The sequence below is a fragment of the Mya arenaria genome, chromosome 3 (assembly GCF_026914265.1).
Source record: "Mya arenaria isolate MELC-2E11 chromosome 3, ASM2691426v1".
NCBI classification, from domain to species: Eukaryota; Metazoa; Mollusca; class Bivalvia; order Myida; family Myidae; genus Mya; species Mya arenaria.
The window spans coordinates 88,860,158-88,878,160 of NC_069124.1; the positions used below are offsets into that span (position 1 = coordinate 88,860,158).

The window sequence follows — 18,003 nt, forward strand, 5'->3', positions numbered from 1 at the left end:
AATCGGACATTTGCCATGCGCAATCAGCAACTTCCGGTAGAAGTATAACAAACTTTGTAATGCAAACTCGTAGATTTATGGCGTTTAAACCCTGTAATTTGTTTTGATATTCTATAAAGCCTTCGTTGGAATAGTTGACATCCTTTCTTATCAAACGTCTTTTTAAACGATAAATTGACACTTGGTCAATTTTCATTCCAGCATTCTTCCTAAGATTCCATTCATTATCATTGTATTTTTATAGCGATACAATGTCACTCTCTGCTCATGTTATTTGATATATAGTTTGTATTATGTATGGCTTATAACCACAGACCTGGTAGGAACTGTAGAAATCATGCTACTATCTAATTGCAGTTAAACACTTCGAGTTTAACTGATGCTGATGGATCATGAATATTTTTGTATGTTTTGTAACTAAGCAGTCAGTGTAAAAAATAACCTGTAAAACTGAATCTGTTGGGATGAAGCAAATGTTGGTTCATAGTTTGAAAATTGAAAACACATGAATAACTGTAAATGTAACTCCTTTTGATAGAAAATAGACTGGGCTTAAACTTGTCGAACCACAGATGTATGTAACAAACTACACAAATATGCCTCATGCATCTGTTGGGGATGAAACCCTAGACCCCTTGATCTGCAGACGGAAAGTCTTACCTTGTCACTATGAAAGCTAGCTCTGTAGCTAGTCCAAATAATTGTATGTTGATGGATCTTTTTTACTATTTTTGATATGGCAAATCCTTCACATACAAATTGTTTTGTACCAAAAGTGGGTAGTTATTCCGATCAGGATTCTGGGTTAAAGTATATTGTGTCTATAAAATATCATAAAAACAAGAAATATTGCCAAATAGTGCTATTTAATATTAGTTCCATTCTCAAAAAAATAAATATCATACAAATTAGTATGAGTTTGATGTGTTTTCATTTCATACTGTTAAAACATAACAATATATACAAGGTTGCGGTTCACAGCAATCATAACAATTGGAACACTTCGGCCATTGCCAAGTTGTTATGATTGTATTTTCAAGGCCTATCTCGAAGCTTGCTGGAGATGGTCGAGTTATTACAATTGGCATAGTTGTTTTCTGTGTCTGTCAAGTTTTGTTTTATTGGAAAGGTAAATCCTGTATTTAATGCTTGTTTTGTGCAAAATATCTTTTGCACTTACATGGTAAACTATGAATATAAACCTTTATCATCTATTTCAAACATAAAATACTTTTCAAAATACAATTTCAATATTTAAAAAAACGACTGTTTTTGCACAAACTTGTTTAGACGTTAGGGATTGGAAGAATCCTGTATAACGCGTCTCTTAGTTTAGACTACCTCTGTAGCGAGACATTTTAAGTGCCACTTTATTTCCAATACCTGGTTACAATTAGCACATGTCTGCAAGCCTTGCATTGGTAAAAAAAATTGGATGCCAAGCAATATTGTATTAACTAGGTTCGTTTAGCCTAAAGTCTATGGCTGCTTGGATGAATATAAATGTACACATGTAGAGGGACTCTGTGCAGCAATTTTGAGGTGCATGTGCAGAACACTTCTTTGATATCAAAACAAACTTTCAGACTTGAGCCATTGTAGGTTTTACCATTTCATTTTAAATTTTAGAAATGGGTGACATGCATTCATGTTTATACATGTATATTCATTCCTCAACATTAGACATTTGGAAAACAAAACTGAAATCTAAAATATATAAAACTAGGCTTTAATTTGGATAAGGAAGCATTTAATTAATTTGTGTAGGGCCATACATGCCATATTTCCCAGTGTGGGGAAAAAATCCACTGAAATTTTGATCCTTCCCCCTGTCTCTTGGTGGGGGATAAAAAATCCCCCGACATTTATAAATAAAGAAAATCTTTAGAGTAATTTAACAACAGGCAATAATGACAAAGTGAAATCACAGTATGTGAGTGAAACTGAATGTAAAATTCCCCCTGATTTTTCAGCCTTTCTAAACAAATCCCCTGGAATGGTCTCCAGAAATATGGCATGTATATTCTGCTTATTAATGCGGGGTTGCAGATAATGTTTGTATCTGCATAAATACGCAATTAAATTTGGTGAAAAAGCAATTAGTTTAAAATAGTAGCATAACAAAAGGCAATTGAAAAAGTGTTTTATGCATTAAATTCAAAATAACTGTGTATCGATAAGCAAATTTCTGCTTTCAATGAGTTATTTATAATTTGTCTGAGCCACCAGACTGGTGACTCAATTCACTATTAATATCCACATAAAAGACGAACTGTTTGTACATAGTGTAAACCAGTCAAACCTGGCTTGGCTTTTGAAATGGCTACAAAAGATTGAATAAAACAGACAAGTATCCAAACAAACTCAGTTTGGAGTATCCGTATGCTTGTTGCTCAGTTAAAATTTTGCTTACCCAATTCAGTGAAAAGTTGATATTTAGATACCCACTTGACCAAAGTCCTTATCTGTAGCCCTGTAAATGCTTATTTTGATCACTGCATGTTATAGGTACATGATGGTAGACAAGGGTTCGTTTTTTATATACATACATGTATTTCTTTATATTACAGGTTGATATACACATTGGTGCAAAATTTGGCACACTGGATACTGACCCACAAATCTCTGGTCAACTGTTTACTAAACTGAATTCATTGGTAAGTTAGGATGAATTGTGATTTTGATACTTGACATATACAAAGTTTTTTTTAGTACTGACCCACAAATCTTTGGTTTACTTCAAAATGGTAAGTTAGGATGAAATTTGCTTCAATATTTGACATGTTATTTGACATATATAGAGAGTTTTGGGATTCATAGGAAATTATTAGAGTATTGTTAGGGAAATTGGGATAGTTTTCTGTACATGTAGCAACTATAGAACTGGTTAATTCTTTGATTTGATCAAAGTTAGCAAAAATATTTATTGGTTGGTCACTATTTATCCTATACTTAAGTTGATTTGTGTTTATGTGCAAACTAACCAAAAGATAACTGTAGTTCTAGACATTTGGCTGCTGGACATTAAATATGTTATTAAGTTTCTATTTTATTTTTAGTGAAAACAATTCTATATGTAACTAATATGTGCAATCAACAGATAATTACAACGAGATTATTTTGTTTGTACAATATTTTGTTGCTTCTTTTTTCAGAGTTTATGTGACAAAGCTAGTAAACATTCACAACTTGGAAGCTCAGACCAACAAGACGACATGCCAATGAGGCGAAAACGGTCCTCCCCAACTATGGAGGAGTCAAAATCGAAAAGACCCAAGTATTCACAGTGAGTTCACTCAAATTTATACTTGATTCAATATGAACATGATGTTAAACAAAACCACATTACTGGATTTTAATTACATATACCTGTTGGTGTGAACACCAAGAGTTGTGTTATAAATTTAAGTTTTGGCCGACTTTTGTTCATGTTTCGTGATGTCAAAAATAAATGTGGGATCGACTAACAACTGCAAATAAATGGCAAAAATAAAATAGTTTTTTGCAGACATTTCACTTTTAGGTACCTTTTTGCTAATTAGTCGTCTCATAATATGTCAGTCATCTGGACCATCAGTTAAGAAAGAGCTGCTGGACCTGTACAAATTCTGCAGGACATGTCCGGTGGACCGGCACATTTCAGGAAGACTGACAGCAAAAGGACAAAATATGCTGTTATCTTAACCATTGTAGATCAAAGCGGGGCGTGTCCAACAGTGCTGATGGGTTCAGTGTGAAACTGTGCATAGCGTGGTTTCATGAGTACACAGGGCCGGATGAAGACACCCTGGGACCAGAGGGCATGGAAAAGTTCTGTGAAGACATTGGCGTTGAACCAGAAAATGTAATAGCAGTTGTCTCACTTGCATGTTGGTTTATCAATAATTATTTTTGTACATGTGTGTTGTATAATGAATTATGTAGAATAGCAGCATTTGACACTAATGGTGTCCTGAGATTGTGAGGACACCAAATATCATTGAGGGACACCAGAACCTCCAAATCCGGTGTCGCAGCAAGACACCGTAATTTTAGGCAGAAAATAAGATAGGAACCAAATGCGTGTTTATTTCAAACAGACATTTATATAGCTATAAGACATTTAAAGAACTAAACTAAAGTATTAAAGAGCTTTTAAACACCAAACTTTATGTGAAATTCTTGGTAAACAGGCAAAGCCTGCTGTAAAAGCTTGTATAAACATTTTTTTAATTAAGAAGAAAACAATGCCAAACTGACAAATTTTCGGAGGGACACATGATTTCAATTCTACGTGTCCTTTTAGGATCACTGGGAAATATAGTTATTCTCGACCCTCAAGTATAGATTTTGATTTAATTGGTAAGGATTATATGCTTAATGATGCCTAAATGTATGTACATGCATTCTTGTGTGTTTCACATATTTTGTAGAAATAATATTTTTCGTGATATTTTTTTCTGCTGTTATCAAAATTGTGTTAAGCCTGATTTTTACTTTTTATGACATATATAGTTCGAGTTAAATGCAATGAAGTTTTAAATTCATATTTAAAATCCAGTTTTGATAGGGAATTTTCCCAGTTGATATCCAGCCTCCACTTTGAAAATTAAAATGTCCTTACCCTTGGAGGATATCTTAGATAGGACATATTTAGCTTGACTATTTGTATAATGAGGTGAGCTTTACTACTCACCCTAGCGCCGGCAGCGGCATCACACCTTGGTCAAGGTTTTGCATGTTAGCACCTTCATGTCATTATCTCAGCAAATACATCATGCATTGTTTTAAAACTTTAGATATGAGAGTCCCACCTACCCAAACTACTTAATCAATGACTTGTTTCTCTGCATTTACTACAAATTGAATCTGGTTGGGAAACTTTAAGTACTAGACCCAAGAAACACAAACTTCTTCTATTCTTTAAAATGAAAAATGGTTATACGCCAGATTACTTGTCGGTTTTGGTTCCCCAGACAGTAGGACAAGCTTCATCAAGAACACTTAGAAATTCATCCAATATTTCTAGTTTCCGAGCCCGCACATCTTTGTATATGAATTCATTCCTTCCTTCTACAATATTTGTTAACAATATCGCTGGTTTTAAATCATACCTCTATTCTGATAAGCCCAAAACTCTTATAATATTTTATTACAGGAAATGATGGCTTCTGGTCCTGCACACTCGCCTATGCAACGATTGTAGTTCCCTGAATCACCATCTCTATGTTAAACAAAATGTTTGCTCACCATTTTGTAGGTGTGGTAGACAGGAGACTACATACCACTATCTCTTTATTTGTCCTCTCTTAAATGAACAAAGGCAAAATATGTTTAATACTGTTCAATCTCTAACTGAAGTTACCCTCCGTTGCTTACTATATGGTGATGACACACTGACTGAAGAGCAAAATAGTACTCTGTTTGATGCAGTTCATCATTTTTTTTATTTGTCAAAAAGATTTGAAAGCCAGTGATCGACTCAAACCACCAACACTCACACATCTTTTACTTTGCCTCTCCTTCTTTTCTTCTTCGTTCTATCTCATACTATATTATTCTTTTCTACTTCCATACAGTTGATTAATTTAGAATAAAGTTGTTGTTTTTATATAATAAAGGTTATTGCATTTAAAGTTTCTCATTCAATTGCCTGCATTTTAAACATTATTTAATATGAGCTTGTATATTAATATAATTATAACTTCATCACTAGTATCCGCCTCAAATGCTAATTGTAATTTATCATAACAGGGAAAGGAACTCTATTAGTTTATTTCTACCGTTCCAATCCTGAAATTTGGTTTTGTATTTGTATTGAAATGTTGATAAATTTTGCTCAATAAAATATGTTTAAACCAATGAAGTAAGATAGCATTTTTTTGAAAGTAATGCTAAATATGTGTCTTTATTATTCATCTTAGAAACACTGGTTAAAGTTTTGCATGTTACCACTTTTAAGTCAATATCTAAGGAAAAAATCATGTGTGTCATTGAACATTTATACAAGGCTTCCAAACATCCAACCATCTTAATTAATCAAGTTAGATAACTCTTTTTTGCATATGATATAGATTTTGCCCCTTAAACTGAAAAGCGGTAGAAAAGTCAAGCGCGTTGTCTCTGCAACAGCTCTTGTTATTTATTAAAAAACGATTTTCAATTTTGAAATTGCATAGGGTTTTTACTTTTTATGTCACCTGTGTAGCAGGGAAGGCATTGGGAACATGTAGGGGCAGCGTCCACAGCATTGCACATTCGTGTCTGCTCTCTAACATAGGCATTTGCCATCTAAATTTTGATTATATATCATTTTGCTTTTCAGATTGTTATGTTGTCTCTAGCTTACAAATTAGATGCAAGATCAATGGGTTTCTTCACTCTTGCTGAATGGTTGAAAGGGATGACGGAAATACAGTGAGTCAATACCAGCTACAGGTCATGTTATTAAATTGTGTGTGTGAGCATTGATAAATTAATGAATCATAGATTTGATAGTTTCTCAACATAATTAATATGATCATGTTTCAGTTATCAAAATTAGAATTTGGAGTAACAAGCCCAAATTATTATACTGTTGCAACAATTAGTTCTAACAAGCCTTGTTATATAAAAAAAAACACCCCAGATATTGGGCAGACAAGAAAGCATTTTACCGGCACATGGCTTGAGGGCTTGTGTAAAGAGAATTCAAAAAGGGAAAAAAATATCATTGTACGTTTCAAGAAACTGAAGTTTTGAAAATGACTTTCCTATTTTGAATTTAGTGTGAATATTTGTTAATAAAACGTGTTAATCTATATTGTCACATTCTTCCAGGTGTGACTGTATCGCCAAAATCCGACAGAAGTTAGAATACCTGAGAAGTTTATTGGAGGATATGGTTCAGTTCAAAAATATATACAGATATGCATTTGATTTTGCAAGGGTAGGTTGAATATTTAAAAAAATAATGAATGTGCTCTCCAGTTTTAATCACCCTCATGTTTTCATTAATGAGCAAGGGCAGGAAAGAATTTGATTTTAAATTGAATTGATGCAATGATTTCTCGCAGTAAAATTATCACTTCACCCAGTCAACTTAGGGCAGTGTAGTGGTTGGAATGTTTATAAATTGAGTTAATAACTCGTACATCTGTGTTCTTCCAGGACAAGGACCAGCGGAGTATGGACATCGACACAGCCAAGGCCATGTTGACCCTGTTGCTAGGGAAGAAGTGGCCGCTTTTCACCTCCTTCCATCAGTACCTCGATGTAAGCTTTAAGATCACCATACACAGTGTATAGGGGTGTCCTGTCACCTTATAATTACATTGCATATGTAAAACCTTCAGTTTGGGAGTTGTTAACTTATCCTTTAATTATGCCCCCTTCGAAGAAGATGGGGTATATTGCTTTGCACATGTCTGTCAGTTAGTATGTTGGTTGGTCGTTAGACAAAAGCTTGTCAGAGTGATGAATCAACAAAGCCTGGACTTATGGTCCTCAAACTGGACTTGGAGGCTTGGCGTGACCACTAGATGACCCCTACAATTTTTTAGGTCAAAGGTCAAGGTCACAGTGACCTTGAACACCAAAAGCTTGTGTTTACTAGACAATTCAAAGACCTATGGTCATGAGGTCAAATCAGCTGGCATTTCAGTCCATGCATATCTGACTCTATTGTTGATATATCACTGACAATATGGCACTCAGGGGGGCATAATGTTTAGCAAACATCTTGTATATACATGGCTTTATGCCAATATTTATATAATGTCATGTATGCGTTTCAATCAGTTTGATAAAGTAAACATATTCTTGCATACTGGACATGTGTTTCCAGTCATGTGACCAGTGCTGGAAAAACCCATCTTACATACCCCATGTAAGATGAGTCACGCGCAACAATGCGCCACTTCTTATTTCATTTATTGTATGGTTTATGAAAAATAAATTATGCCATTTCAATAAAACGCAATCAAATATATATATATGTTTGCAAAACGTTAAATTAAAATTGAAAATAATCGTGAAAAAACGCTATTTTAAGTTACTGCGCTCTATGACGTCAGTAAACAACATTCCAGCCGCTTTTTGGTGTAATTGTACAAAAGTTTTTTTTCAATGTCATTTTTTCCACGAATTGATAAATTTAGATATGCAAGAAAAATTATCAATCATGTTTTTCCAGCTCGGATAAAAAAATCTGGTCCTCGGGCACGGTGCGTGGCCAGTACCTAGGCAAGCCTCGTTACCGGCTTATGCACCTGCCCTTGGTCCGATTTTTCTTTCCGTACCGAAAACACATGATAGATACTTATATTATCATTAGTTATATTGTCTTCAAATTATCCTGCTCTTTCAAAAAGTGTCATTTGCATTGAAAACTTTCTTCATTTTTGCATTACTTCAAATTGAATTAAACAGACTTCACATATTCTTCAATTACCAAAATGTTTACCTCTAAATCTCTGCTCAATATCTAGTTTTTTCATCTTTGCCCACAGGATAATAGCTATTGTAAAGTTTAAATCTAATTTTAGAAGAAGAAAAGTTGATCAATATTGCAGAGATTTCAGATATATTGCAGTTTTCATTGTTGATATTTCAGCAATCCAAGTATAAGGTGATTAACAAGGACCAGTGGTGCAACATTCTTGAGTTCAGCAGATCCATATTTCCAGACCTCTCCAATTACGACGAGGATGGTGCTTGTATGTAAAGCTTGTATCCTGTCTCAAAAATAAAAGTATTGCTGAAACCTGGCAGCGTAAATCTAAAATGTCTCTATTCCTTTGAAAACTCTATAATTTCAGATATGTATGCTTTCTAAGCTTATGGCTGGTTTGGCCTGTTTTGACTTGAGTAAACCTGCAAGGAAATGCGTACCTTGCAGGGCTTGAACCTATGACTGCTTCTACACTGAACATGCTGTCTTGCTCTTATAGTATTAATGAAGCACAAAATTAATGTTTATCTGTACATAATTGTTTAATTATCTTGTAAGCATGTTTTGTACATTTCCATACTGTTGCAGGGCCGGTTATGTTGGATGAGTTTGTAGACTGGTACAAGGAGCAGCGACAGATGTCAAGTTGATATCAGCAACCAGTCTTTTAGGAAGGGGAGACAACTGCAGATGCACATGGAGGAGTGACCTCCACTGGACTTGTGATATACAGTCTTTCTAGTAACAGTCAGCCAGTAGCAGAAAGTGTACTCATACATCTCAGCTCACCATATATTGTGTTCATATTTGCCAGCAATTGGTCATGAGTGCAGTGACGTGATTGGGAGGCTTTTTGTGTCGCCTGAAACAACAGCATATAGGTATTACTGTCATTGTCAGCTGTTTCTGCTCCACCATTTTGCAGACATTGACTTAAGTAATTATCATTCAATCATGATGAAACTTGGTGACAGTGTTTTTAGGCATTATCTTGTTTGCCAATTCACCTCAGTATCCCCCCTTTTACATTAAAAAATAGTATGTTTATATCTCATGAAGACAATACCATAAGCATTGATCACCAAGTCATGATAATTAATATTGAACACATGTTCACAATGTCCAGGTCAAGTTGTAATTTAGATAAATCACTCAAGAAACAAAAGAGACACACCCCTTTAACATTAAAATAAAGTAGTTTTATTCTAGCACAGACAGTTACTTATTATTAATATTAATGATGTATTTATAATCCCATCATCTTGAAACTTGGTACAAGCTGGATCATTAGATTGATTGCCCCTTGAAACACTAGAGTTATGCCCCTTTAATGTGAATATATTGTTGATTGATTGCTTGTGCAGACAATAACCGAGTATTTATCATCCAGTCATAATGAAACTTGGTGACAATGTTTGTGTTCACAACAATCAGGTCAAGTTTGATTGTTAAATGAATTCCCCTAGTTATACCAGAGTTATGCCACTCTATATTGAAAAATGTTGGCTTATTAGTTAAGTCTCAGTTCTAAATGTTCAACACAATGCTCCTTTTATATTTTAATTGTTACCTTAAATGGTTTAAAAATGTGCGTGTTCTCCACAGGCTTCACATCAAATTCAGTCCAATATTGATTGCTTTGTCAGTTACCAGTAACATGTAATTGTGTAAGAGTTTGAAAGGACATTGCAGGTAGAAGTTAATGCAACTTTTTTTGCACTTACAACATAAAGAATATCTGATTAGTCACCCACTTGTTACTTAAGTAAACAAAATTCTTTGATACTCATTTTAAAGGGGAAAAAAATCTCCTCTTCTATAGGAAAACTAAACTCAGGAAAAAGATCATACTGATAAATAATCATTCACATTTCTTTAAAAAAGGGTAACAGTGTCTCCTGTTGAGATGTTTTGTATCATCTATAATTTAAATTGTTCTTATGATTGCTTCAGCAGAAAAGAAGTTCTGAACTAGAGGAGAGATGTGTTTAACAATATATGTGCTTTGTGTGATTGTGTGCCATTATGCATTGTGATAATCATTTACATTTGTTATAATAATCCAGTGTATTTATCAGAAGATAACATAATGGGCGGATTGTTCAGAACTTTGTTAAAGTTAACAAAGTGGTTAACAACATCATTGCTTATTTTAAAAGGTGAAATACGATATTACGATGTGCTTATATTTTTGCATAAAGCAAATACAGCTGAAACAATTATTTCAAATATTGTTAGAAATACTGCAGATCACAAGTGTTTCCTTTAAGCTTTAAACTACAGAGTTCTGAACAACTGGCCCATTGTGTTTGATAAGCTCAGATTTATACATACTTCACAATGTCTGTGTGCGCTACATGTCAGGGGGTTTTCTCACCTTTTTGATAGTGAGGTTAGGGTTCTTTCAAGTGTAGAAATTGTATTATTTAAACATTGATTATTGAAAAAGTGGAAAAATGGAGCTTATAAGATTGATAAATACGACCTTCATGCTTAAGTACAATTCATCAGTGTAAAAAAAACTTGGGTCACTGCATATTTTGTCCGAATTATCTATGCGCTGACCAATGCTGTTATACACCAATAAATTGCAATTCTGACATTCAATGTTTTTACACTCATGATTTGCAAAATTTGTCTGCGATGATCAAACTTTAAAAAAACTCAAACTCTTCAAAGATTAAAGCATATATCCGGCTGTTTGAACAGCATCAGTGTCAATGACATGACTTGTTTCATCAATGTCACATACATTTTTACCGCAAAAAATATCACTTGACCAATCACGTACACCCCTTAGGTAAGATTAGAGGTTTTTCTTAAGCTGTTAAATTCATCTGAATATAAATGTAATTGAAATAATTTGCATTTATCTAAAGTAGCAGGTGTATGAACAACCTACGTATTCTACAAGACAATAATGTTGTAGTAGAAAAAACCATCCCATTTACAAGTTGAAGTTGAGGCGCCATGCTTATTCGGTCTTAGATACAAGAACATTTAAAAATCACTCAATAATTTTGATAAAAAAATGAACACGTACAATTTTGCTTGTTATGGATTGCACATTATATAGGATCTTACATGAGTTGCCATTTAATTAATACAAAAAAAACCCTGTGGTGACCTAGTGTTTCACATTACTCATTTGTCGCCCAACAAAGTGTTGATTCCATTTCTGGTTTTAAAAAATTAGAATGGTAAAATTATGTTTACGTCAAGTTATATTTCATAAAAGTAAATAAAAAAACAAAAACATTATGGAATTGTACTCCAAACAAGCACATGTTTGTTGTGGCAATAGCCTGATATGTTAGACCTTTGTTGTGGCAATAGCCTGATATGTTAGACCTTTGTTGTGGCAATAGCCTGATATGTTAGACCTTTGTTGTGGCAATAGCCTGATATGTTAGACCTTTGTTGTGGCAATAGCCTGATATGTTAGACCTTTGTTGTGGCAATAGCTCGATATGTTAGACCTTTGTTGTGGCAAAAGCCTGATATGTTAGACCTTTGTTGTGGCAATAGCCTGATATGTTAGACCTTTGTTGTGGCAATAGCCTGATATGTTAGACCTTTGTTGTGGCAATAGCCTGATATGTTAGACCTTTGTTGTGGCAAAAGCCTGATATGTTAGACCTTTGTTGTGGCAAAAGCCTGATATGTTAGACCTTTGTTGTGGCAAAAGCCTGATATGTTAGACCTTTGTTGTGGCAAAAGCCTGATATGTTAGACCTTTGTTGTGGCAAAAGCCTGATATGTTAGACCTTTGTTGTGGCAATAGCTTGATATCTTAGACCTTTGTTGTGGCAATAGCCTGACAAGTTAGACCTTTGTTGTGGCAATAGCTCGATATGTTAGACCTTTGTTGTGGCAAAAGCCTGATATGTTAGACCTTTGTTGTGGCAATAGCCTGATATGTTAGACCTTTGTTGTGGCAATAGCCTGATATGTTAGACCTTTGTTGTGGCAATAGCCTGATATGTTAGACTTTGTTGTGGCAATAGCCTGATATGTTAGACCTTTGTTGTGGCAAAAGCCTGATATGTTAGACCTTTGTTGTGGCAATAGCTTGATATCTTAGACCTTTGTTGTGGCAATAGCCTGACAAGTTAGACCTTTGTTGTGGCAATAGCTCGATATGTTAGACCTTTGTTGTGGCAAAAGCCTGATATGTTAGACCTTTGTTGTGGCAATAGCTCGATATGTTAGACCTTTGTTGTGGCAATAGCCTGATATGTAAGACCTTTGTTGTGGCAATAGCTCGATATGTTAGACCTTTGTTGTGGCAAAAGCCTGATATGTAAGACCTTTGTTGTGGCAATAGCTCGATATGTTAGACCTTTGTTGTGGCAATAGCCTGATAGGTAAGACCTTTGTTGTGGCAATAGCTCGATATGTTAGACCTTTGTTGTGGCAATAGCCTAATATGTTAGACCTTTGTTGTGGCAATAGCCTGATATGTTAGACCTTTGTTGTGGCAATAGCCTGATATGTTAGACCTTTGTTGTGGCAATAGCTCGATATGTTAGACCTTTGTTGTGGCAATAGCCTGACAAGTTAGACCTCTGTTGTGGCAATAGCTCGATATGTTAGACCTTTGTTGTGGCAATAGCCTGACATGTTAGACCTCTGTTGTGGCAATAGCCTAATATGTTAGACCTTTGTTGTGGCAATAGCCTAATATGTTAGACCTTTGTTGTGGCAATAGCCTGATATGTTAGACCTTTGTTGTGGCAATAGCCTGACAAGTTAGACCTTTGTTATGGCAATAGGTCGATATGTTAGACCTTTGTTGTGGCAATAGCCTGATATGTTAGACCTTTGTTGTGGCAATAGCCTAATATGTTAGACCTTTGTTGTGGCAATGACCTGGTTCTTCAGATTTAAGGTATTTAAAACCATGAAGAATTATAGTGAATAGAACAAAAATCATCAAATATTTGTCCACTTGTTAAACAACTTCATGTTTGAAACTTGTAATGATAATCTCTCTTTTTGTCCTGTATTTTAGGACTTTAAGGATGGATGTTTTGTTTGTCTTTGAAAGTCGGCGTATTAAATTTATACAAACCCATTTAATTATTATTGTTAAGAATATTATTTAGATTTCCATTTTGTACATACAGCATATCTCCATTTCATCACTAAGATTGTTACATAGGTTTTATTCAATAAATATCCAAAGGAAAGTTGCTGTATGTTTTGTCCCTCAGTACTGGGCAGGCAGCTGGGTCAATGTAGTGCTACTGTTGCTAGGTGCCCCCGGCCTGCTTCTCCGCGTTCGCCGCCTGTTCCTCCATCGTCTGCAGTCACATGGATAATTAATACAACAAAATGTGAAGAAAATCCTTTAGTGTAACTGCTAGTAATGCTTCTATGCAGTATACAGAGTCATTTTCAAAGTTTTACCTACATGTACATGCATGATATATATGAAAATATGCAGGCGCTGTGACAGTTATATTGTCCCTTAACTTTGATCTGCGGTGACTGCCGAAAGGAAGGGACAAGTACCTGTTTCCAGTTGTCATGGCAGCGGATGCATCCCTTTAGGAGATGTTCGGTCTCCGGCAGCAGCTTGGACAGCGTTGTGTACATGGGCTTACAGATGAAACCGATAAACCCCACCTGCATAATACACGACCGCTAACATGATGAAAACATGGCTTATTGACCGGGAATTAGTAAAAATGAACAGAGATGCATGCATTATAGATAATTTGCCACGTAAATGTGTTTTTTTTATTCAGAAGAACGCATTTATCGTACACGAAAATGTATGTAAAAGCCGGATGAAAGACAGCCACTCGTGAAACACGTGAGGATAACTTACCTGCATCTTGGGTATGTCTCTCTGGTTAATCCGGTCCATCATAGGGAGCGGTTGCAGGCCACGCTTCTTTTCCTCGTCACCCTTGCAACATTTAGAAACTTTATTAAACAACGACATTTATGACATCACCAATACTAGTTCTGTAAACGTGGCTGCTTTCCCTATTGCATAATGTGCATTTTACCGCCATTCAGGATATTACTAGCGATGATCTCGTTTCAACTTCAATTATCGATGACCTAAACCGGGGATCGTAGATGACTTGACAGGAAACTGACCTGCATGTAAAACTCCTCGTATATGTATTTGGCGGTCCTCTGCTGGGTTTCCCAAGGCTTGGTGATGGCACACAGATCGGCGGCCGTCATAATGAGCGACAGCAGGGCCTCCCTGTGCGGCTCCGTCTCCGGATTGAAGCCGCCCTCATCCATTACGCTTGTGAGGTACTTCTGGGTTGGAAAGTACAAGGCAAGGTCTGTGGCAAGTATGTGGGTCCTGGAAGGTTAGCAGATAGATAAAAGCAGACAATAAACCAACCCCAACATCGGAAATTGCTGAAGTCCAGATTACCTTTATGTATTGAAATTATTTTTGCTTTCGTGCTTTTCGGTTAAATAATATGGTGTGGTACGGTCGTAACATTCGGAGATTCTCGATAAAAATAGCCGAGGAGTTCCGGATGACTGGCCATACCCGGAAAACAGTAGTTATCGGGTCGAGTTTTATGCAAGCGACGGATAATACACATACAAATGTATATGGTTACCTTATTTTTTCCAGAAGATTTTTATGTTCAAACGCAGTAAGGTGTGAGAAGATTTCATGACCGTCTGCGTGTAGGATGGTGACAGTCTGCTTGTAGTGGTGCTGCTCCATCACTGATGTGGTGTACAGGGCTGCAAGGGGGTGCTTCAGCTTCTTGAAGAACTCATTGTTGAAGCCGCGGTGATCGATATCGTGGCACAGACCGCCGATGATGATCGCCATCTTCTCCAAGTTGGTTAGGTTCAAACCACTCTTCGCAATGATCTGCCAGAGCGCGTGCGCCACGTGGAAACCATGATGCCAGTTGTGATACTGGATGTTTCGGTAGTTTTTCCGCACGGTGAGCACGAAGCGACACAGCTTCGCCATTTCAAACTCGTTCTCACCAAACGACTCCAAGATCATGCGGATGAATAGCTGGGGCAAGATGTTGTTGTAGTCATAGCAACAGAAGTCGAACGAGTCGAAGTTGGCTGGTACCTGCTTACGAGGCAGGATCGGCTTCTCATACAAGGCGTTGAACTCGTCCTCTGGACACGAGATATGGTACTGCAGAACATCCATCGCCACCTAGCCAACAAACTAAACACTAAGCCACTTGTCAAGGTTCATGTTTTCCTAGGCCGCCTCTATTATCAGAACAGCCTTTTACGTTAAAAATGGTAGTTAAGTTTAATTATGTGTTACATGTATTGATCTTTTTAAACACCACGGCATACGAGCTATTCATACGAAACAATTAAATCACACTTAAAGAACAAATTAGTTGGGCAACAAGTATATCCATTGAAGTAAAAATCTAATCAATTGTATTATTGAAACTTATTATTTGGATCAAAGCATTTGCAAATCAACACTAATGTGACTTTGAAGAGATGACTTGTTGGCATCCATGTTACCTTGTACTTCATCTGTTTGTGCGAGAGCATGTTGTATATGCGGGAGTAGTGAATGGCGAGCGCGCAGTAGACGGCGAACAGCTTGAACGCGCTCTCATCATCCACCGTGAAGTGGGCCCCGTTCTTCCTGCAAAACACCGTGACAAGGGATCGCATTTACCTTTTCAGAATCGAATGTCAAACAGCATTTATGTATTTTAGAAGCCTTTATTTGTCATTTTAAATAAATATAGAAAGTTGTATTTAATTATGTTCTTTAAAGCGGTGTTGCTGTAACACTGGTCTAGAATAGCTTGAGTAACTGATGCTAGGGTAAATAAGAACCTGTTAATCATCTGTACGACCCCAAGCACACCATGCTTGCCGCTGATAGGCATACACAGGATGTTGCGTGTCCGGTAGCCCGTCTTCTTATCCACCTCCTGGTTAAAGCGTTCGTCGCTGTACGCGTCCTTGATGTTCACGCTCTAGTTGAAACATGTCCGATATGAATTTAATATCATGATGTAGAGAACTGCGGTTTCACAAAGTTACTAAAATGCTGATATATATAGCCCATGCAGAAAAACTAAATTAAAACTTAACTAATAGGCATTGTGATGAACGCAATACAGATAATAAACATATGTAGATACAACGATCTCGCGAAACTTGCCTCCCCGGTCCTGGCGACGAATCCTGCGATACCGAGCTCCTTGGAGAAGCGAATCTGGGAGGTTTTCGTGTACTCCGGGACCCCTGTAGTGCTCATCTTACCCTCGTCAAAGTAGTCCGCATACAATTCGTCCCTGCACGGCAAATGACATAAATAATAAAACACGAAGTAGGCACTTCAACAACACAACAATAATATGTTAACATCCGGGTGTCTGCGAAACGTTACGATAGTAAATATGTTTCAAAAGGGCCAAGCACGGATTACTAGTAATTGAAAACAACATTAACGCATAACTGACCAATAAATGACAACTGTTAAGTTAGTCAAAGCGCATTTGGCGAGAAAAAGAGGAAAAGTGGATAACTTTAAATAGCGTTCGAACGTCCAAACATAAGACCATAGCAGAACTAGAGTACCTCTCCTCGTCGACGAGGAAGAGCGCACTGCGGTCGGCACACACGAGGTTCTTGGTGAAAGTCATGATGTTGGTGACGAGGGTGTCGATATCTTCCATGTCATCGAACATGACGCGGGTCGTCTGAAGCAGGAATCCGTTCAGCGCCTCTTGGACTTGCAGCAACTGTTGAGCACGAGATGAAACATCCAAACCGTTTAACAAAATCTTACACAGGAAACTTCAAGCTAAGCAATAGCAAGACAAAATGATTAATGGCTGCATTATTATCAGGTGTTTGTGTTCAATAGACTCAGTATGGAGCTTACCCTGTTTTTCTTTATTTTCCGTACACACGCCATGATCCAGCTGAAAATGCCAGTTATCATCTCGAAGTCGTACTCGTCAAACGGCCGATTAAGATCCACGCGAACAAAGCTAATCAAGCAGAACACATTTCCGGTCTCCAGCATTATGGGACTGCAGAGCGCATGGCATTCATTAAAACGGTCATCACCGACGCCATTTGGAAAACGTCGATCTTTGTGCACGTTGCTCACACAAAGCGGTTGATTTTTTACCGCTACGTAAGAGGCCAATGTATCATTGTGGCCGACGGAAGTGCTATGTATAGGACCTGTTTCCGGTGTGTATTTCGCAATATCTTTTTCCGACGAATCCATCACAAACATAACAAACCCATCTGCATCCAAGGCACTTGTTATGATGTTGCAAATGTTGTATATTTGTTCGTAGATTTCTTCATCTGTTGAGCAGGAACATATTTTTCGTGTCATTGCTTCCATTCCAGTATCAGTATACACTTGAGATATAGACTTAAACAAAGACTTTTTCCGTATTAGTCGCAAGTTACCGTAGACATTTTCATTCACTAGTTGCCTTTTTTTGGCGATCAATTTCTCGAGCGTTTCACTGGATGTTGATTGAAGCAAATACTCTTCCGCAATGTGTGGGTGCTTCCTGAGGTAGTCCTTAACCTCAGCCTTCGAAATAGTATTGTTCATTTTCTTTCTTATGAAA

At 36.7% G+C, this 18,003-nt stretch overlaps 2 protein-coding genes across 2 annotated transcripts; one reads left to right on the forward strand and one right to left on the reverse strand.

Annotated features, from left to right (window-relative positions):
• Positions 1 to 17: 17 nt before the first annotated feature.
• Positions 18 to 11,996, forward strand: LOC128228477 (DCN1-like protein 5). The gene is made up of 9 exons (XM_052939798.1): positions 18 to 93; positions 2,571 to 2,657; positions 3,156 to 3,286; positions 3,694 to 3,844; positions 6,305 to 6,396; positions 6,799 to 6,907; positions 7,129 to 7,233; positions 8,573 to 8,675; positions 8,999 to 11,996. Exons 3-9 carry the CDS (start codon positions 3,216 to 3,218, stop codon positions 9,058 to 9,060), a joined length of 693 nt encoding a protein of 230 aa, XP_052795758.1. The 5' UTR covers positions 18 to 93; positions 2,571 to 2,657; positions 3,156 to 3,215; the 3' UTR covers positions 9,061 to 11,996.
• Positions 11,997 to 13,528: 1,532 nt separating this feature from the next.
• On the reverse strand, positions 13,529 to 17,987 carry LOC128226394 (cAMP and cAMP-inhibited cGMP 3',5'-cyclic phosphodiesterase 10A-like). The gene is made up of 10 exons (XM_052936272.1): positions 17,292 to 17,987; positions 16,985 to 17,148; positions 16,566 to 16,698; positions 16,235 to 16,377; positions 15,911 to 16,037; positions 15,013 to 15,581; positions 14,525 to 14,741; positions 14,247 to 14,327; positions 13,928 to 14,041; positions 13,529 to 13,716 (listed from the first exon to the last, which is right to left on the reverse strand). Exons 1-10 carry the CDS (start codon positions 17,985 to 17,987, stop codon positions 13,666 to 13,668), a joined length of 2,295 nt encoding a protein of 764 aa, XP_052792232.1. The 3' UTR covers positions 13,529 to 13,665.
• Positions 17,988 to 18,003: the final 16 nt, after the last annotated feature.